Source organism: Drosophila ficusphila, unplaced genomic scaffold (assembly GCF_018152265.1).
Source record: "Drosophila ficusphila isolate 14025-0441.05 unplaced genomic scaffold, ASM1815226v1 contig_106, whole genome shotgun sequence".
NCBI lineage: Eukaryota > Metazoa > Arthropoda > Insecta > Diptera > Drosophilidae > Drosophila > Drosophila ficusphila.
In genome coordinates this window covers 6,720,390-6,741,113 of record NW_025063993.1, presented here as the reverse complement: position 1 = coordinate 6,741,113, position 20,724 = coordinate 6,720,390, and the positions used below count along the sequence as shown (strand labels likewise).

The window sequence follows — 20,724 nt, the reverse complement described above, 5'->3', positions numbered from 1 at the left end:
CTCACTACCGCCGTCTGGCCACACTGGCAGCTTTGTTTTGATTTCGCAGTCTAAACTTTTCTCGTGTCGTGAGTTCTTTTCGTTTATTTACCAAACTCTGCACAAACAAGCCAGCGAACGTGTTGCACAGATGTTTGCGGATCGTAGAGGCAATCAATAAGCGAACGGTGAGCGTTGTTTTTTGTTTTTGGAGTGGGGCAAGCGGCTCCGGAGCCGGGGTATCTTTCCCAGTGGAAACTTGTGAGTCAGGCGATGTGCTGATTGAATTGGATTATCACGATATGGGTGGCCGCTTCAAATTGCCAACCGGCATTGTAGTTGTTTACACTGCGCGGACGTGGCGCAATATATTTTTAATCTTCTGCGGCAACCTGCTGATTAAGATATACCCAAACGATTTGTTTTCTCTACAGATAACTTGGCAGTGGAATTCCGGCGTTGACAGACGATGGACACAAACGCTGGGGAATCGGTATCACCACCGTCGAGCAATGAGGCGGCGGCGGGATCCCAATCCCAGAGCGATGTCTCCGAAGAGGAGGAGTATCTGGACAACAGCATTGAACTGAGGGGCTACCTGAGCAAGTGGACCAACTACATCTACGGCTGGCAGCCACGCTATATCGTCCTGAAGGACGGCACCCTCTCGTACTACAAGTCCGAATCCGAGTCGGATTTTGGGTGTCGCGGAGCCATCAGCCTGACCAAGGCCACCATTAAGGTAGGGCGAAGCTCCTCCTCCAACAAGTGCCTTCAATTGGACTAATAAAAAAGTAATGGGCGTGAGTGTGTGCGCATGTGTTTGGAACACATTAACCAACGATGACCACGACCCAAGGTCCCCATTCTCATGCCAATACCCGCACTCGTATTCCCATTCCGATTCCGAGCGACGCAATCAATGCAGCGCAATCAATTAACGTTGGGCGACCAAAATAGACCAAATTGAAGTCATCAATGTAAGTGGAGAGCCCCTCAGTCCGCAGCTCTAAGGCCTTGTGTTGACAGGAGGGCGTGTTGTTCTACAAGGGTGTTTCACCACCAGTGTGTACTTATCTATTTATACTGTCGAAGCTGACAAAACCATATAAACAATGGTGACTCACTCGCAGCGACCATTTCTGCAGTTTCCGTTAACTCTAGGAATACTGATCCTATTTAAAGATATTAATGCTTAATCTGTTTTCAAAGTGTTCTACCATTAATCGCCATTCGTTTTATTGCCTTGATTGGAATACAGTTAAGTCAAACCTTAATCGTAGTCTCTTAGAGTTAATCTTTTTATTGGGCTTAATCGATTGCATAACCCAATGGGTTTCTAACTCAACTATTTATAGCCAAACAATAGTTTTAGTTGTGAGGGCTTGACTGCATGTTCCACATTTAGAGGTGAAAGGTCAATCTTATAATTAAGTGTTTTTTTTTTTCTGGCAGGCATTTAATGATTACTTCTGATTAGCTTATTTAAGCATAAAAGCAATGTTATGGCAATGTAACAAAAACCTTCACATAGCTTTCAAAAATTATGCCCGGGAAATTCTCTGTAAACCGTCCATTCAAATAACCATTCCCAAAGCGTTAGAAAAAATGTAGGTAGATACTTAGATACTTTATCCTGGTTTCTTCTTCGCCAGGCTCATGAATCAGACGAGCTGCGCTTTGATGTGGTGGTCAACAATCTCAACAACTGGTGCCTGCGGGCGGAGACCAGTGAGGACCGCATGCACTGGGTGGAGGTGCTGCAGCTGTACAAGGAGGACACGGGCAGCACGGACACCACTTCTCTGCGGCGCCATGGCAGCACCATGAGCCTGCAGTCGAACACCATTTCGCTGACCAGTGGTGGAAGCCTGAAGAAGACGCAGCGCAACCTGCGCGAAAAGGTCGGCGAGCTGGAGACCTTTAAGGATATCCTGTTTGGACAGATCGAGACGCTGCAGCGATACTTTGACGCCTGCTCGGAGGTTAACAAAAACAATGCCCAACCCCTGGATCTGGGCGACGGACTCAAGTCCATCGATTTCAAGGTAAAGTGGAGGACTTATCGGAAATTACTTGCCATGTGTACTCAGTGCAACACTCGATTTCACAGGGGGAATCCATCACGTTTCGGGCCACGACGTCTGGCGTGCTTACCACCCTGCATCATTGCCTAGAAATCATCGCCGAGAGTGATGAGTCATGGAAACGGAAACTGGAGCGTGAAATTGATAAGCGCCGCCGTTCGGAGGACCAGAGCAAGTAGGTTGACCTAGTCGGACTAGAAAACATAAGGGCGAAACCCATTAGACTGATTTTGTTACATTTTTTTTTACCCCAAAATAATAAAAGTTTTTTTGTGGGTTTAAAATGTTTTAAACTTTGATCCTTTGACTAAGTGTTTAAAACTTCCAAATTATTTTAAAATGTTTGCACTAAATGCTTGTCCTTAATTTGAATTTTTACTATTCGTCATTGTCAAAGCTAAACAGAATCGTCTGTGTTTTTATTTTCTTTGCAGAAAGTTCAAGGACGAAATCGAGAAAATGAAGCGTTTATCATATCCTGGCCCAGATTTCGAGGTAAGTCCAAGTTTACAGCCCGCTAAAGCACAAGCGTAATCGCATTCACGGTCATTGCTGCTCGAATCGGGGCCAAACACGTTCCCACTGAAAGAAAAAAAAACAAACAATCGCCGAACGAGAGAGTGGCGCGAAATTCGTAAAACGATTTGCGTGTGATTTGTCTGCGTCTTAAAATAAACGGCCCGGTTCGACGTTGTGTCAGAGATTTCATCATATTTACGGGAAGTAGAACACGCTGGACTGTTATTTAAGCGCCTACAATTGAATCGTGGAATGGCTATGGTTGGACCCGACTTTTGGCTGACACGAAATTCCGATGTTTTGCTCTTATCTGCAATGGGTCATGCAATATCGTTGTCGTTGTTGATTTTTGCCTAAGTTTTGTTTGCCCTCTCAATTACAATTTAATTGCATGTGCTTATATTTGTGGTTACTGTTGGTATTCCCCTAATCGGAGACCATAACGGGATGCTAGTGCTCGACTTGGTCAGGCTTCTTGGTTCAATCACTTGGCGACTGCTCAAGCTGAAAGAGTGGGCGTTTAGACGGTTTCTTCAGTCCGGATTGACAGTCTGACGTTTCTGAAGATTTACCTCGAGCCAATATTGCAGACATTGAAGTTGACAAATGATCCAATAGTTGGTCAAAGTGCTCACTCTATATAGAGGTATATTTCATATGCATACTCAAAATGGCTTTCCTATCATCTTCATGTTGTAATGTACCTATGTTTTTTTTTAAATAGTTTATGTTTTTGTATAGAGGCTGTATTGTTATAATAAATTGTTCTATTGCATTGGTTTTCCGTTAGAAAAATTCACGTTAGAGCATTCAAAATTCTTCTCATTTTTGAGCTCTGCCTTTTAGCCTGGCTTACTGCTGTCTGGTTTGTGGCTTATGAGGTAGATTGGTCAGTCGACGGTTAGCGATCGAGTAGCCAGCACGTAGCAATCATAAACAAATTTGCTAGCCAACAATTCAAAACAAAACCGTTTTTGTTTCATATTCGTCGTGGCAATTAATTGAGTGTGCAGATTGTGAAATTTCTGTGTTGCATTGAAAGAGCTATTATAAATACGTATATATACACAAGTGTAACAAGTGTTAGCTCATGTTGCAAATATAAAATCGCCGCACGCACCAAATTAGAAATATACAAATTTATAAATTTACAAACAACGTCAACGCCATGCCCTCGGCGCGATTTCTTTGGCGCTCCGGCGGTTTTCAGAAGGGCAAAGTCAAACAAATAAAGGTACACTACCCAAAATTTATTTAAAAACAACTTTAAGGAGTGCTTGTAATCAGAAAAAAAAATACTTTTAAGGAGTGCTTGTCATCAGGAATATTTGAGATTGGTTTTTGGTTATAAAACTTGATAAACGTAATTGAAAGACCATATAAATTTTTCTTTTTGAGGTATTATAAAACAGATTTTTTTAAAATATGTTCAGTGTAAAATATCTATTTGTTAGAGAGGTTTACGAAAAAGAATTTATTTATTAAAAAGCACAAAATAGGAGGTTTGTTGTTAGAAACCAATTTTATAATTGAGGATTATAATTTACAAGAGTATTATGTGGTTAAAAAAGTATTAATAAATGTTGATCAATTTAATTTCAACTGACACTAAAATTGTATTTTTTATAAGTGTCGGTGGATATGTTCCAAATGAGAGTGATAAAAGGATGGCGGTTGGATTTAAAAACCAAATTGGCCTCATTTGTGGGCCACCATTCCTCCCTTCGAGCGTTTGTAAGTTTTCGAGTGCTGTGGCTAAAACCCCACGCATTGATTTATTATTTAAATGCGAGAAATCCTTTTCATTAAGGGGGGGGTAAGGTTTTAAAAAATTTTTTTTTACATTTTTTTTTAAATTTTTTTTCTGAATGACCAATGTGTTAAGAACATTGTGTAAAAATTTTGAGTCAATTAAAGTCAAACTAACGGAGTTACAGCGTTTTAAACAACCGTATTTGGACGTATTTTCACGTATAAAAATACTTTGAATCGATTTTGCCGAAGACGCTATTTTGAAAGTCGGTGAACATCAGAACTCAAAATCTACTGAACCGATCCTTTTCAAATTTTTAACACAAATTCTCAACATAAATACGCAGGTAATCAGGAAGAGTTTTTTTTAATTTTTAATTTTTTTCTATTTTTAAAAAATAAATTAACAGCGATTTTTTAAGCTAAAATCGCACTTTTCACTTTCAAGTGCTCCCAAAAATAGACAAAAAATAAATTAAAAAAAAACTCTTCCTGATGACCTCGGGAAATTCATTATCTTTACAACGCATATCACATTTTATTTTTAAGATGATCCGTTAACGCCCTATGATGTTCACCGCAAAACAACTTTTTCTTAAGGCGCTTCGGAAGATTAGCCGCCACAGGCTTATTTCTTAATATTTTTAAATAATTTTTTTTTCTAATACTCTTCAAAAGTTAAACAATAACATGTAATTAAGCTCAATAAAATAAACTTACTCATTTCGCCGCAAAAAAAATCAAACATGGCCCTTTTTTTGGCCTCTAAAACCTTACCCCCCCCTTAAAGCTTTTTGCTCTGCGGGCTTTCCGAATTTCGCTCTCACCCACCCGCTTTCTCCTTCTCTCTCTCTCTCTCTCTTTCTCTTTGTTTGGCGTTCTCTGCTCTCTTCTCCTCTCATCCTGGCCGTGTTGCTTTTCCGTTTTGGCCATCAGCAACAGTTTGTTTTGTGTCCTTGCGCTCGACAGAAGGACTCGCCAGGACGCTAGTCAGTTGGCTTTCTCTGCTTTCGCTTGCCACGCAAACCCTTCTCTCCATTGTTTGGCTCTCCCGCGGTTGGATTCCTCCTATCCACCTGCTGTGAAAGGAGAAAAACTTTTGCCCGCCTTTAAAGGTTTTTTGTCGGTTAGAACTCAGCCATTTGCGGAGGAGCCTGGTAAGAGGAGACAAAGCGACGCCACAGGAATAAGTACATTTAGTCCATGACTTCATCGCTGGCCATTTCCCAGAGCCACTTGGCCAAAATGATGATGATGCACTCGACTTCACGCCGGGGTGTGTACTTATTTCACCGCCAGTGGAAACGCACATGTCTGCCTTAATTAATAAATATAAATTCAATTCCGCAAAAATTCCATTCGAGGCATTTATTTTGTGCCGGTTGCCGTTCTGGTGATACACGCGCCACTCGCAGACGTCAGAACGTTTACAGTAAACACCCGCTATCAGGGAAATGGGATCCTAATAAGCCTAAAATGGTTGGTTTTCTTAATGGAAAGTGTTTTGTGGCTTACATAGGTTTTTGTGCTTCATTTGCTCCTTTTATAAGCAGATCAATTACAACAACGGTTGGCTCTAAAGCACAATTTTAATTCATCTTTAAAGGAAATACTTATAAAAAAAGATATTCAGAACTTTGACCAATTTGAATTTTCTTTGCTTATCATAAAGCAAAAGTCAAGGTCGACCGGTAACATTATAATTTGCGGTTTAAAAATTCGTAACAAGTTACCCATTCTGTTCGTTAGGCGTTTAGCTTCCAGTGTTTTTCCCCCGAGAGTTTCCACTGCTTTAATGGGATTCAAGTACCAAGCCCCGTCTGGCGGTCTTCTGCTTTCGTATTCATGGCACAATGATGCGCCTTTGTGTCCATTATGCTCGCCCAATTACGCATGCCAGCCAACTACGAGAATCTCCGCCAGCCGACTGGTTAGGGAATGGAACGGGCGAAAAAACAACAGCATAAATTGGATTTTCTTGGGCCATTTGGCCGCACAAGTGTCGGCGATTAATTTATACAAAGCACGTTTCATTTCTTTCCAATTGGATTGAATGCGGTTTCGTCATTAAAATTAATTAGGCCGAACCTTCGAAGATGTTTTGGGCTAAACTTGACTTAGTTTATAAGAACAGGACGTGCCCGTTGCTAATGGAGTTGTATTTATGATGTTTCCCTTTCATTTTCCGTTTTCGATTTGCAGGAGGGTCCACATTCCACATTGCCCGAGGATGAGTTCTTCGATGCGGTCGAAACGGGCCTGGACAAAATCGAGGAGGACATGCAGTTGCGCTTCAAGCTGAAGCTGCAGTCCCAGATCTCCCAGACGCTGGTCAACGTGCCGCACGAGGCGGTGGCCGAGGGCGAGGAGGCGCGCGAGGAGTTCGGCACCGGGGCGGAGGCCACCAGCCATGCCCTGTGGCCCGAGGTAGGACCGGAACTTGGCAATCTGTCGCCTCAAATACCCACTAATTGAATTAATCCCCCGCAGATCGATCGCGTGTGCAAGGAGCAGCTGCACTACGCACGCGAGGGCGTTGGCCAGGACGGCAATGGCTGGCAAATCTTCGCCGACGAGGGGGAGATCAAAATGTACAAGCGCGAAGAGGAGGTCAACGGGCTGGTGATGGACCCCCTGAAGGCCTACCACACCGTCCAGGGCGTGACGGCGAGGGAAATGTGCCATTACTTCTTCATGCCCGAGTTCCGGAATGACTGGGAGAGTGAGTATTTGAATTAGGCTTTTGCTCGCTCACGAAAAGGGAAAACGAAGATTGTAAATTAATAATGGCAACTACATTTCCTATGAACGTGGGAAACGTTTCCTGCAAGAGGTACTGCTCGTTAAACAAGGAACATTAAGAGCCCTGTCTGCACTTATTGTCGAATCACAGGAAAGAATTATCTTGACTTATTTGAAATAAATCGTGACACAGATTATTTGATTCAGGCTTAGTTACAAAAGAACTTGTCAGTTTATACTATAAAGTTCTGTTTTGAAATGCTGCACCTTGACTTAACCTTTGTTTAATTGTATTGCACAGCCACCCTGGAGGACTGCACAATACTGGAGAAAATCTCAGCCGATACCCTGCTCTTTCTGCAAACCCACAAGCGGATCTGGCCGGCGAGTCAGCGGGATGCGCAGTTCTGGTCGCACATGCGCAAGATCACCGACAACCTGGAACCGGGCGCGCGGGACATGTGGGTGGTGTGCAACAACTCGACGGAGTACGCCAAACAGGAGTCCAAGAACGGGAAGTGCGTGCGGATCTTCCTGACCGTAATCCTGGCCTGCCAAACCCATCTGCCCGAGGGTTATGTGAAGGGCCAGCCCTTGAATCGTAGCGATCTGACCTGCAAAATAACCTACTGCTCTGTGGGTGAGTGTTGCTGTCCATCGACTCATTGAATTTAGCGTAATGTACTGGTTTTTATTTCCAGTTAACCCCGGAGGCTGGGCGCCAGCGAGTGCTCTAAGGGCCGTCTACAAGCGGGAGTATCCCAAGTTTCTGAAACGCTTCACGGGATACGTAATAGACCAGTGCAAGGACAAGCCCATCATGTTCTGATATTTGCCATAAGCAACAAAGCAATCAAAACTAATCAAAGCTGAGACGTCTCACGTATTTGGCTTGGACCTAATCCTTAAGAAGCCTTCAGTTGGCGGCCTCGACTAACTTCTGGAAACCATTTTGCTACTCCTTACTTCGTTTTTATACACCGTAACGTTGAGTTTTACAACTTTTGCCCTTTTGTACGAGTGTGTTCTGTAAGCGAAATGTTAGAATTCCCTTTTGTATCCGAAAAAAGCAACTAAGATATAATGTAACCTATATAGCCTAAGTTATGTGTAAGTGAAACACAATCATTGTATAGATCTTAGTTCCGAAATGTTCTATCTGTAATGTATATCCTTATGAGAATGCTTTAAATGCAACAATTGCAAGATGTGAAGAGTGCTTAGTTTTAAGGAAGCTTTCCTTTCGGTGTGAATCTATATTATATATCCGCATACGTATGAGTCGAGTATATATATTCCCCTATTCCCGCCAGCAACAACTGTTTAACTCAACTGTAAATAAATGCGACTTACTCTGTTATCTCCCAATAATAAAACGATCTTTGCTTGGTTTTATCATATGTCATGTCATGTATTTGAAGTTTTCATTGTTTCTGCGAACTATTTTCAATTTACATAAACAGTGCTGTTTTAGAAGAATTTTCGTGTGTAATTTTACAACTTGTTTATGTAGTTTTTTTCTCTTAATCGCAATATGCCAAAACACCTTTATTCAATTTTACAACCAAGTACTGCAGTTCGAGAATTTTAAATGCCTACAATTTGCTTTTGTTGTGCAGTCTGAAGAGTTGCCTTGCCAAATGTGTTCTCGATTCTAATTAATTCTTTCAACTTCAACTTTATAAGTTTATCATCCACGACTGGAGTTACGTTTACAATCTTTGGTTTTGTAGTTAATGCTTTTATATGTATGTACTTGTGTCATATTGTCATGTAATTGGTTGCTTGGTTGTTTGTCGTTGTAGCTATTGTAAAATAGAGTTATAAATACATACGTATGTCTATATGGTACAGGAGCAGTGTCTGTGTGTCGGGTGTGTGTATGCTATTTGGCAAATATTCGGCTATATATGTTTGTATGTTCTGTTTTGGGTCAGTAGTTGTCTAGTTTTGAGCGGTCGCTTAGTTTCGGCTTATGGAAATGCATGCTGGTTTGGCTTTCGATAATATCTTCCACTAACATTTAATACGCTCTTATGCTCCTGGTATTCGGTTTTCGGTTTTGCTGTATAATACGATTTTAGAAGTAATTGTATGACGCTTAGCTATGTACAACAGTTTCATAAACTATCTGAATGCATTCGTGTTACTGTATCCCCGTAAATTAATTTAATTCATTTAAGTAACTAGCTAACAGTTGTTGTCAAGTATTCTTCTTGTCGCAAACACTTACAAACTGATGCAAAACTGGATCAATGGAAACAAACAATGCGGATCAACGGAACGAAACGTTCATAATTTACTAGAAATGCAAAGAATTTCGGTAATTCTTCTTTAATTATCGCTTAGCACAAAGGCCGTCTTTTTATCCGTTTATAGTATTGTTATGCGCATATAGTATAATACTATTCGTTATCTGCTCTTGCCCGACATTTCACATCTGCGGCCTGCCGCAGTTCGGTTTATCATACATTAAATGCTTAATTTAGGATCTATAACATTAATTAATTATTAATTTCCCGTCCACTCGTCGGCCTCAACTTATTTTAAGTTTATGTTCATTACACTTACGCAGCTTTTTAAGTTCAACTAAGCATAATCAGTGTGTAAATAAGTCTTATGGTTTATTTCGCGTGCTGTTTCCGTTCGTTTGCAAAAACCGATGTTCGTTGAAAATCAAAGATCTCTCAAAAGTTTGTAATATTCGATTCCTTCGTATTTTTTTCTTATTTTTCATTAATTCGCTTCCTGACCGTTTTCTGTTCTGTTGTAAATAGTTGAAATGCTTCGTAGATTCGCCGACTTAGCTATTGTTTTCGAGTTAGTTAGCTGGATTTCGTTTCGATTTCTTTATATCGTTCTTCTGGGTGGATTTACAACAAATTGTACAGCTTCGTTTCACGCGATTCCCGTTTATACATTCAGTTTAAGATTACGTTTAAAATTAACTCCCTTCCTGGGAGGGGCCTAGACATTTATTTGGAAAGCCTCCCGGTGTAGTTTCTGATTGGCACGCATTCGTGGCGACGTCTGGGTCTTCGTCTTGTCGTTGGCATCCGAAAAACGAGCTGGTGGATTTATGTGGTCCTGATAGTTTGGTGGATAGTTGGATATGCTAAACGTACAGGGTTCTGATTACGTAAGTAGCGGCATTTGGAACTGGGCATGAGAGCATCGCGCACACTTACCTAAAAGTAGTTTCTTCGTTGTGGCTCGAATAGCCACTGGAACTTCGAACGTGTCGCTTGCCGCTCGTTCCCGGCTTTCCCGACTTCCGGGCGGCAAACGGCGGCTTCGACTTCCGGGTCATGCTAGTGGGCGTGGTCTCCGAGGAGGACGAAGTCTCATCCTGGGTATCTATAAGCAATTAATTAATTATGAGCTTAGCGATTCGATCAGTTAATCCAATTTTGGATATTTTATCCCTTAAAATATTATTTTTTAATGTTTATATCTTTGAATATAATTCAAGTAATTTATTTTGTAATTTAAAATAACTAAAAAAAAACTAAATAAATAAATTTTTCTATGCTGAATTGTAATTTGAATTGGAAATAACTGGAAAACCAGTGACCAATTTTAAATATTTATACATGGTTATATAGGTATATTTAATAAGTTTATATTATTTTAAGTCAAAGTGGGACCACTTACCACGTTGTGCACGATACTTGGCCGAGTTTAGAGCGCGTGCAGACACATCATTGTCGGACTCGGAGCCGAGTGTGTCATATTCTGTAATTGGGATGTGAAGCGTTAGGATTTTCCTAACTTCGGAATCTGTTGAACCTGGATTGTCCGATTCTAAAAAGTTTAGTACGATTCGATGGATTTGTACGTTGTTTGTTGGTTTTTTTTTTATCGAGATGATGGACGAATGTGAATGGAGAAAAACGTTGAGAGCAATGAGAAAAGATGGGTTAAACCAAGGGTTCAGAGGATCGTTGGACAGGTGGGACTTTGGATGTGACGACTGTGACAAACGATGATTCAATTTGGCTTACAGCTAGCTGGGATCATTGGATTTGGGGAAGGAGTGGGAATAGTACAATTGGCAGGGGAAGTGATCATGAATCAAGAGATATAGCTACCTTGGCTCTCTGAATGAGGATCCCTAAGACGACCCACTTTTCGTCGCACTTTAGTGTACTCAGGCTCCTTGGACTGCAAGCAGATTTAAATGGGTTTAAATATATTCATTTCAAGCAATCAGAAATAGCTAAATGATATCTAAAAATCAAACATAGCTTTAAGTGTGCAATAAACGTATAACCTTTTCTTATTAAAAACAGAAATGATATTTTTCTAAAAATATATTTTTAGGCGATTTTTACTGTACTCACGTGGTAGCTCTCCGGCTTGACATCGTGATAGACAAAGGATCCGCGCACCGAGTGGTAGGGACCACTGTATACATTTCCGCTGTAGGAGCTCTCGCTGTAGGTCTGCTTGTTCAGTTGAAAGGTGGCATAGGGGCAGATGTCCTCGATGTACTCGTTGCCCTCTGCCTTCCCGAAACTCCCGGAATCATTGGAGTTGGAGCCCCGGGGAGCGGAAGTTCCGGGATTGCAGCGCACGGCCAAATACTGCTGATCGCGGTTCTGTTTGTTCTGCAGGTTGGCCAGCGACGGCGACTCCGACATCGAGGAACTGGCCAAACGGGCCTGGTTGCTCAGCTCTGGAAATTCTTATTTAGTTTAGTTTAGTTTAATAACTTACAATTACAATAAAATAATAAAATAAAATAATAAATAAAGAAATTAGAAATTGAAAACCTATCATTCAAAAGGTTATTTAAAATATTTTCCTAACGTTTTCTTTTCAAAATATATTTGAAATTTATGTCATGAAGAAATAAATAAAAAGGGGTATCCATAGCCTTACTCTAGATCGGATTGCATAGGAATTAAAATATTTATCTTTTGAACCTAATTAAAAGCGAGCTAAGCCACACAAATTGCAGAGAATTTTATTCGTTTCTATATAAAATTGCAGAGAATAAAATTGCAGAAAATTGCAGAGAATAGAAACGCATAAAATTCTCTGCAATTTATGTGGTACTTTATGGGGTACTTTGAAAACCCCCAAGTTCAAGTTGAGGTTTCTTATTTGTGTTAAACTGCAATTATGATAAATAAGCCTTAAACTCACTTCGCTTTCTGAGAAAAAGAGCGGCTCCAATGAGGGCCAGCAGCATCAGGAGGGAAATGCAGATGGGCAGCAGCAGCTTGAAGTTGGCGTAGAACGGCAGATCACTGAGGTGGGAAACCGGAGTGGAGTGGTCGTTGTTGTACATAACTGAATAATAATATAACCCATTATTAATATATATTAAAGAGAAAAAAGTGGGATGGACCCACCTCCTTGTGTGGAGAGCGTGGTGAAGTTGTAGATGGCCGTTGTGGAGCCGGCGTTGTTGTGGGCAGTGACTTTGAGTTGGTACTTGGTGCCGGGCATCAGATCGCTGACCGTGTAGATCCTCTCCGTCGGCGGGATGTGATTGGAGACCACCAGCCAGGAGGACCTACCGTAGACCCTCGACTCGATCATGAAGTAGAGGATGCCGCAGCCGCCGTCTCCCCAGGAATCCAGCCAGCAGGTGACGCTCGTCGAGTTGTTCGTGATCATCTGGGAGTGCTTCGGTTGCACGGGAGGATTGCCCTTCGTGTAGGAGTTGACTATGTCGCAGGGCAGACCCGTTCCGATCTTGTTGTAGGCGGTTATGTACAGCTGGTAGCGAGTGCCGCACCACAGGTTGGTCAGCAGATGCGAGGTGGTCTTGGAGTCCACCTGCAGCTCCTCCCAGTCGCCGTTGTCCCGCTTGTAGTTGATCACATAACCCAAGATGGGACTGCCGCCATGGCTGTTGTCCATCCACTCGAGGAGCAGGCTGTCCGTGTAGGCGTTGATCACGGTGAGATTGGGCGCCTCCGGCGGCACCTTCACCACGATGTTGTACACGATCTCGTCCTTGCCCCAGGTGTTCTCCACGCTGCAGGTGTAGTTGCCGGCGTCGCTCGCCTGGCACTCCTTCATGTACAGCGTTCCGTTCTTGGCGATCGTCTTGCGGGCACTCGTCTCCATGTTGTGCCCGTCCTGCCGCCAGATGGTCACCGGTGCCGGTGCACCCACCTTCCGGCAGGGCAGCTCCAGGTGCTCCTTCCAGGGCGTCACTATGCGCTGGCTGAAGGAGACGATCCGGGCGGGCACCTTGTTGTTCGGCGGCACCGTCACCACCTGCGTCTTCTCGCCCTCGCCCATCTTGGTGGAGGCGGTCAGCCAGAACTGGTACGTGGCCGACTCCTGGGTGCGCACCGTCTCGTGCATCTCCACGAAGGGACCCAGCAGCCGCTTGTGGGTGCCCTCCTCGCGTCCCCCCTCCAGCATGGACATGTAGAAGGTGTATCCCGTCTTGGGGAGAAATTGGAATGGGGTGGCGAGTTGGAAAGGGGAATGGTTAAATCAATTATTTTGTATGACAACATTTACAAAATATTCAAAGATTGTTTTTAATCACTTGTAAGGAATTATTTTAGGAAAGCGAATTCCTTGTAGTCTGCTTTTTAAAGGCAAATCGATGTTCAATAAGCCCTTAGTTATCAATTCATTTATCATTCTCATTAAGCTTGCAGTGTAAACGGTAACTTTATGGTTTATATTCATTAAAATAGCAGTTGATGATGAAAAAGTTTTTAGTAGTTAAACCCTAATACCAAAGCATAAAAATATTTAAAAACTTTACTTTGAAATAATTTTATCTGACAAATTACCAAGATACCAAATGGTAAACTATTTTAGAAGCAAATCATTACTTCTGAATCTTTTTTTTTTGGTTATATTGACACAATGCATTTCTTGGTGTGAACTTTACTGCATTATCTGTATAAAATACATTACAGGAAAAATAATTTTAGTTATCTGACAACCGACAACAATACCATTTGGTAACAAGGCTATTCCAAAGCAAATTAATACTTCTGAATGTAAATTTCTTAATATGAACGTTAGTGCATTATCAGTAAGTAGGTTTGAATATTGATCTAATAGGGCTGACCTTGACCGGCCTGCCCTGACCAAACCAAACCCAAAATAAACCCCCGTGAGGAAACAAAAGAAGACTTACAATGTCACCGTTGGGCAGATCGGGCGGCAGCCAGGATATAATGATTTTGGAGCTCGAGGCGGGTATCGCCTTGATGGCCTGCGGGGCGGAGGGCACTGCATTCCACGATTGCGATTGCACAAATAAATGAGCGTGCATACAAATATATGAGTATATGTATAGAGTATGTATATATGAGCAGTATATGAATAAATGTATATATCAGCAGATGGGTGTGTGAACGGGAGCTGCATGGAAATTGCCAGCGCGGCAACGACAACGACGAATCGAGGTGGCTGGCGAGGATTGGGGCTGTGGATTGGGGAGTGGGGATAGGGGATAGGGTGGTGCATGGTCTGATGACTGGATGGGATTGGGTTGTGCCGCACCTCGTTTGCGTTCATTGAACCGAACGCCACTTACCATCCTCGTGGGTGCGGCAATAAAACGGTTTGGTTTTCATGCCATCGCCTACTTTGGTGTAAGCCAAAACCCAGACCGTGTAGTTGGTGTATTTGCGCAGATTCTCGATGGTGACGTATTGATTTGTTGACTTGACAACCTCCGGATCGGTTTCTGAGCACGTGTAACCGAGGCAGTGCACCAGCAGGAGCAGCCGGAGGAGCAGCAGTAGCAGGAAATGCCGGAAAGAATGGAACGAGTGGAGAGACGAGAACAATTAGCACTGATTGGAAATATGAGGACCATGAAGTGGGCTAATTAATTGCCGAGTGCCATAAATTTCGAAAAATAAGTTGGCCAACCGTTCGGTCGCTTCGGTTGGCGGCATTCTGGACACATTCCACCGGGGTAATTGGCCATCGCCAATGGTGTTGCATAAATGCAACAGAATCCCAATGAAACGGCAGTAATTGAATGGGACCGCGGATTCCGAGTAATGACTTGTTGAATTGCACAACTAACAAATGGTTGGCAAACTTACTTTTTCTTTAAACCTTTTAATACTATAAGTACACTCGAATTTTAAATCTTAAGCAGATGATATTTTTAATAGGCTTTTAATGTATTGTTGCAGTAGTTCCTCGTTAAATACTTCCGTTGCGTCGGAGCATTAAATGAAACCCTTTTGGTAAAAGTATCGAAGGGATAAAGGACTCACCGTAAAGCTCGTCCACCGATATGTAAAACACTTTGTAGCCCTTGATTTTTCCATTTTGGCCATCAATGTCCGGCGGCGACCAGGTGATATAAATCGATGTGGAGCCTAGGACATCGCACTGCGGCGACTCTGGCGGAGATGAGGGAACTGCCGAGGAGGAGCAAAATGAGAAGGGGAATGAGTTTGTTAAACGTTTCTATCGCACTGAAAACTATTACACTTTTATGGAAGTTCTACTTTAGTTATAGGTAATAGAAAACCTATCAATCTATTAATAAATCCTATTATTAGAGCTTACAGATAAACAATGTTTTATAAAGTGCAGTATTAAATGTCATACTTTTTTTTTAACATTTTAATTTATTAATTGCAATGCCTTGAATAGATTTTTTCTCAGTGCATACACAGACTCCATCTGAAAGTCAGACTGCAGGACAGCCACTCGCCGTGGTGCTGGCCAGATTTCGTGTACGGGCAATTAACAAATCCAATCAATGTGAGCCAGGTGGCCAGGTGTCCCAGGGCCTCCTTCCATTACCTTTTACCCATCTTCCCATCTACCCATCTACCCACTATTTACCCACCATCTACCCATCATCTACCCACCATCTCTACCCTTCCTTACCGACCAATAACCCACCATCTCTACAGAAGGACACTCACCATCCTCCATTGTTTGCACGGCAATCTCCTTGCTCGGCGGTCCGCTGCCCTGGCTGGTGTACGCCTGGACAATCACGTGGTACTGGGTGAACTTGTTGAGGTTGGCCAGCACCGTCTCGCCGCCGAAGTGGGACCGCACCTCGACGGTCTTGAAGCTGAAGCCCTGCGTGGGGTTCACCTCCTTGTCCTCGGGCGTGAGGGACATCTGGTAGCCCACGTAGTAGCCGAGCAGGATGCCGTTCCAGTGATCCCGCTCCGGGGCATCCCACGTCACGAAGATCTCCGTGGAGCTCTTGGGCTCCGCGCGCACGGCCAGTGGCGGACCCGAGGGCACCTCCTCCAGCGTGGTCACCTGCACCACCTCGGAGAACTCGGAGGCGCCCAGCTTGTTCTCCGCCGACATCCGGATGTGGTAGGCCTTCGCCGGACGCAGCTGCTGGATGTTGATCACCGTCTGGGCTCCGGCTATGGTCAAGTGCTCCGCGTTCTGCCAAATGTCTGTCGGCGAAAAGTAGTCTGATTACTCTTTTTTATTATGCTGAACAAAGGCTGGTGGAACATACTAATATATGATTTTTATTTTATTGAAATGGTCAGAGAACAGCGGTTGTCAAGTATCAAGAACAGATATTTCATTTAAAAGTTGTATTAATTAAACAAAATGTTTTTGTAAAAACATATTATCCTATTAGTAAAGTTATAAAGACCCTTCATGTTGTACTTTTTTTTTAAATTTTTAACTATGCTGCGGAATGCTTTTTAAAAAAATAACACTTGCTGAATTTGTTTACCTAGGCGTATACGTAATGTGGGTTTATTTTCCAGAAACATTTTTGTGTTCAATTTTATTATTTGTTTATTAAAACCCCCTATTACTGAAAATTTAAAGGGAACTATTATACTACTCTTAAAATCTTATTGCTCTTAATATGAATCATTTTAACCCCTTTTTTTCTCACCTGATATCTGTTTGTAGTAAATGTGATACTCCTCAATTGGACTATTTCCGGCGAAAGGTTGACTCCAGGTGAGTTGAAGGCTGCGCGACTGCTGCGAGTTGATACGCAGGTTCTTCGGCTGCTCGGGCACCTCCTGCACGATGAGCTGGATGGACATCTCGTCCTGCCAAAAATGGAACGGGCTTGTGTCAGTTCCGCCTGGCTATGCCGACGATGATGATCATAATTACGATAATGGGCACGGACTTGGGCCGAGTTGGCGCATTAAGAGTTCATTTGCGCCCAGTGAAAGTCCTGCCAGGCAGCCAGCTGCAGCTGCAGTTCGAGTCTCGTTCAAATTGCCATAAATTAGGGTTAACAGCAGTTGCTGATAACCAAGGAGCGGGATTTCGGACCAACTTGCAGACAGGCAGACAGGACAGACAGGAAGACTGGCAGACAGGGGTTGGAGCAAAAGTTTTCTGACAGTGTGTGAGTTGTGTGCACTGACGATTGGCATACGAACTTATTTAATTTGTACACCCAAAATAAAATGCACTACGAACTAAGCCTTCCTTATATTTGATGAATAAAAGTAAAACTAATTGAAATCAATATTGAAAAAATTTCTAAAGTTAAAATAAAATTCCAATATTAAAATATTTATAAGAAGCGGTTTAAACATTTTTAATCAAAATATATAAAGCTTAAATAAATATGATTTACAAATTAAAATACATATGTTGAATTTCTTGTTTTTTATAGCATACTTTTTTGGGACTATTTAAGTGGGTTAAATATTTTGGTTATACCTTACTTCTGTTTAATAAATGTCCGCTTAAGGTTATAAATAATAAATATTGAAATGTTTTTTTTTTTCATGTACATTCTAGTGATTTATCACTCTGATATAGTGACTACGTAAGCAGCTGCCGATCGACACGAACTAGAGCTCGGCCCAATTCCATTAGTGGGACGACAGTTTGATTTAAGTCAGCCCGATACATAATAATATCACGGCGTCGTGTGCCACACAAAAGTGTCAGCCTTGCAACTTACCTGTCCGAATGCATTGCTCGCCTGACAGATATAAATGCCCGTATCCTGGCGATATGTGTGCGAAATGCCCAATTCGGAGACCATTCCGTCGTCGAGCACTTGATCTCTTATTGTGTAACTATATGTGTGTGAGTGTCGTGTGATTTATATGCAAGTAAATGCATTTAAAAGACACACACACACACGCAGGTACAGATACAGATACAGGTGCAGGTACAGATACAGATGCAGATGGAGATGCAGATACGGATACGTGGATGTGGATACGTGTTTGCGCAACGTGAGCGATGCAATGCAATTTTATAACAATGTTTTCCACGTTGCAGCATTGGTTTTTATCGTTGTTGTTGTTGTTGTTGTAATTGTTGTTGTTGCGTTGGTGTGGCAGTTGTAGTTTTGTTGACAAAGACGAAGACGTACGAGTCCGAAATGAACACACACATACACACACAGACGCAGCACAGCCGAACACGAACGCACGTGGCATTTGTGTGCGTGTGCAAATGGCATAAATAAATAAAACGCATGTGCATATTCAGTTGTTTGCCAAGCCAAAGGCAGGTGGGTGGCGAAAGTGGTAGTGAGGGGGTTGTTGTAGTTGTAGTTGTAGTGGTGTTGGTGGTGGTGTGGGCCGGAAGAAAAGAGAAAGCCGGAAATACATATACATTAAAACACTTACGATACACAAATAAAAACGCACAAGTACACAAGTACAGAAGTACACAAGGACACAAGTGGGCATTAAAATGGAACAGTTCTCGGGAGCAGCTCAACTAAATATAAGACTGGGGAAATGGCATTTCTAAATGGCAAACTGATGGCCCAAGTTTTCCCTGCCTTATTGGATGGTCTGCGTAGAGTTCTTCGAGCAAGGATACTTGGAGAAAAAATAGTTATCAACTCACGAGTTGGATTAGATTTAAACAGAAGTAGAACTTTGACAAAATGCTATGACCTATTTTCTGTTTTAGATTTTCTCTTAGAAACTTTATTTGTTTTTAAAAATAATTTATTTCATTGCAAGCTATTCTTTTATTTAGTTCTTAGTTTTGTTGGCAATAATACTCTCCTTTTTAAATCAAATTTAAATCGAATTTTTGCCAAGTGCTTGGCAAACACAGAAAGCAGCAGAAAGCCCTTGGTTAGTGTCTGGAATATGGGAATTCTCATGGCAAAAATATGAGGCAGAAACAGAGGGACAGCCAGAGAACTCATTGCATGGTGAAAATTGAGTTAGGCCTTGGCCAACTACGGGTATCGATGCCCTCGACCAGAAGCTGCACCCAAACCGAAATCGAAGCCCTGCCAGAAGAACTCCTTTAATTAAAAGCAATTTGTTGTTTGCAATCGACTTGGAATTGATTTCGCCAGACACGCAGACATCCAAGGGTTGGGAAAAGGACTCCAAAAGTGGGAGGGGGGTGGGGGGATGGGAGGGTGGAAACTCTTACCGGGAATCCAGCGATTCGTCGAGATACTGTTGCGATGCCTGGATTTTCCATTTGAAGTCGATGGGATTGTCGCCCTGCACGTTGCACTGCACATGGACTTGCTTTCCCTTGGCCACCGAAATCTGTTTCGTCTTCGTTTGGAAGTGAGCGGGCACTGTAGGGGAAAAAAAGAGGCGTGGCACGTTAAAGTAGATATGTCACTTATGGAGTAACTATTTTAAGCTTGAAAAAAATTAAAATTATGGTTTGTTATACATATTTGTATGCTTAACTTAAAAACCTTTCACAGTTTGCTTTTATATAAAATGTAAATGTTATTTAAATCTGAAATTAACTTAACTTTTTTAATATTTTCCCAAGGACAGACTCACCATTAACTTTCAGGAAGATGACCTTGCTCACACCGGAACCAATGCTGTTCTTGGCCTCGCACAGGAAGTGTCCTTGCGACTCCTTGCTTATCTTCTTGAAGAAAATGGTTCCGTTGGGGAAGAGCTGGACGGTGGGTTCGTACAGAAAGTCCTTGTACTCGCCGGGCGTGGGTCCAATGGCCTTCTTCCAGGTGATGGTCGGTGTGGGATAGCCCGACGACTGGCAGTGCAGGAGGACATCCGCCCCCGCCTGGGCACTCGAGTCCTTGGGCTCCAGGATCCACTTCGGAGGTACATTTACGGTGAGCGGCACTGTAAACCTTTCGGTGCCAGCCACATTGCTGGCAATGCAGGTATAGTTTCCGGAGTGATCGGAGGATATGTGCTCGATGACCAGACTCGCCGAGTATTCGTCCAGGCGACGGAAAACCTCGTTGCTGTCGGAAAGAATTTAAAGTAGTTTGGATGGTGTTTAAAAAGATATTTCAACTATTTTTTAATCAGATTTACAATTTATAGAGAGCATTACAGAACAATGAACAAGGTTTAACAAGTCTGATAAAACTCTTCTTACGATTTTTTAAAGAGTTTATGTTCAGTGACCAATCATAGTTAATTACTAAATAAGGTGCCAAAAAATCTTTGACTGATTAACATATATGTAGTTGTGTAACAACTTTGTGTTAGCAATTAAAAAGTAATATATAAACAGCCAATAAAAAATGAAGTATAATTTTTAAACATTATTTAAATTTAATTAATATTTAAATATTAACTTTATTACTAACCCAGTGCCGATCAGCGGTTTCCCGTTGCGCTCCCACCGAAAACTGACGGGCAGGTCGCCCTCGAGGATCTGGCAGGAGATGGCCGCTCGCATCCCCTCGCGCAGCATGTTCGTCATGGCCTGGATGGGCATTATTTTCGGAGGCACTGTAATC

At 42.3% G+C, this 20,724-nt stretch overlaps 2 protein-coding genes across 9 annotated transcripts in view; one reads left to right on the top strand and one right to left on the bottom strand.

Annotated features, from left to right (window-relative positions):
* Positions 1-23: 23 nt before the first annotated feature.
* On the top strand, positions 24-8,484 carry LOC108089039 (ceramide transfer protein). Of its 2 annotated transcripts, XM_017187143.1 has the most exons (9): positions 24-167; positions 414-721; positions 1,635-2,027; positions 2,093-2,241; positions 2,501-2,561; positions 6,540-6,764; positions 6,828-7,059; positions 7,381-7,719; positions 7,781-8,484. In XM_017187143.1, exons 2-9 carry the CDS (start codon positions 449-451, stop codon positions 7,906-7,908), a joined length of 1,800 nt encoding a protein of 599 aa, XP_017042632.1. In that variant the 5' UTR covers positions 24-167; positions 414-448; the 3' UTR covers positions 7,909-8,484. The 2 variants fall into 2 exon arrangements, with proteins under 2 accessions (XP_017042632.1, XP_017042633.1); XM_017187144.1 differs by lacking the exons at positions 24-167; positions 414-721; positions 1,635-2,027; positions 2,093-2,241; positions 2,501-2,561 and adding an exon at positions 3,484-3,819.
* The window catches only part of LOC108089037 (Down syndrome cell adhesion molecule-like protein Dscam2), a 47,523-nt gene continuing 34,830 nt past the window's right edge, over positions 8,032-20,724 (bottom strand). For 2 of the 7 annotated variants that reach the window (XM_017187136.1, XM_017187137.1), the window contains exons 17-32: positions 20,572-20,716; positions 19,784-20,220; positions 19,413-19,566; positions 17,962-18,079; positions 16,924-17,086; positions 15,965-16,480; positions 15,302-15,448; positions 14,605-14,757; positions 14,203-14,297; positions 12,440-13,490; positions 12,231-12,377; positions 11,423-11,766; positions 11,171-11,243; positions 10,734-10,883; positions 10,268-10,436; positions 8,032-10,194 (exon numbers count right to left, since the gene is read on the bottom strand). In XM_017187136.1, the coding sequence (XP_017042625.1) occupies positions 10,047-10,194; positions 10,268-10,436; positions 10,734-10,883; positions 11,171-11,243; positions 11,423-11,766; positions 12,231-12,377; positions 12,440-13,490; positions 14,203-14,297; positions 14,605-14,757; positions 15,302-15,448; positions 15,965-16,480; positions 16,924-17,086; positions 17,962-18,079; positions 19,413-19,566; positions 19,784-20,220; positions 20,572-20,716 (4,010 nt within the window). In that variant the 3' untranslated portion in view covers positions 8,032-10,046. Of the gene's footprint in view, positions 10,211-10,267; positions 10,437-10,733; positions 10,884-11,170; positions 11,244-11,422; positions 11,767-12,230; positions 12,378-12,439; positions 13,491-14,202; positions 14,298-14,604; positions 14,758-15,301; positions 15,449-15,964; positions 16,481-16,923; positions 17,087-17,961; positions 18,080-19,412; positions 19,567-19,783; positions 20,221-20,571; positions 20,717-20,724 lie in introns of all 7 variants that reach the window. The other 5 variants (XM_017187139.1, XM_017187138.1, XM_017187140.1 and 2 more) reach the window with 5 other exon arrangements.

Bases quoted from the DNA above. Each gene is read 5' to 3' on its own strand.
- LOC108089039 (XM_017187143.1), top strand. From the start codon at position 449: ATGGACACAAACGCTGGGGAATCGGTATCACCACCGTCGAGCAATGAG. The intron at 2,562-6,539 runs GTAAGTCCAAGT...TTCGATTTGCAG, and splicing joins ATCCTGGCCCAGATTTCGAG to GAGGGTCCACATTCCACATT. The intron at 7,060-7,380 runs GTGAGTATTTGA...TGTATTGCACAG, and splicing joins GTTCCGGAATGACTGGGAGA to CCACCCTGGAGGACTGCACA.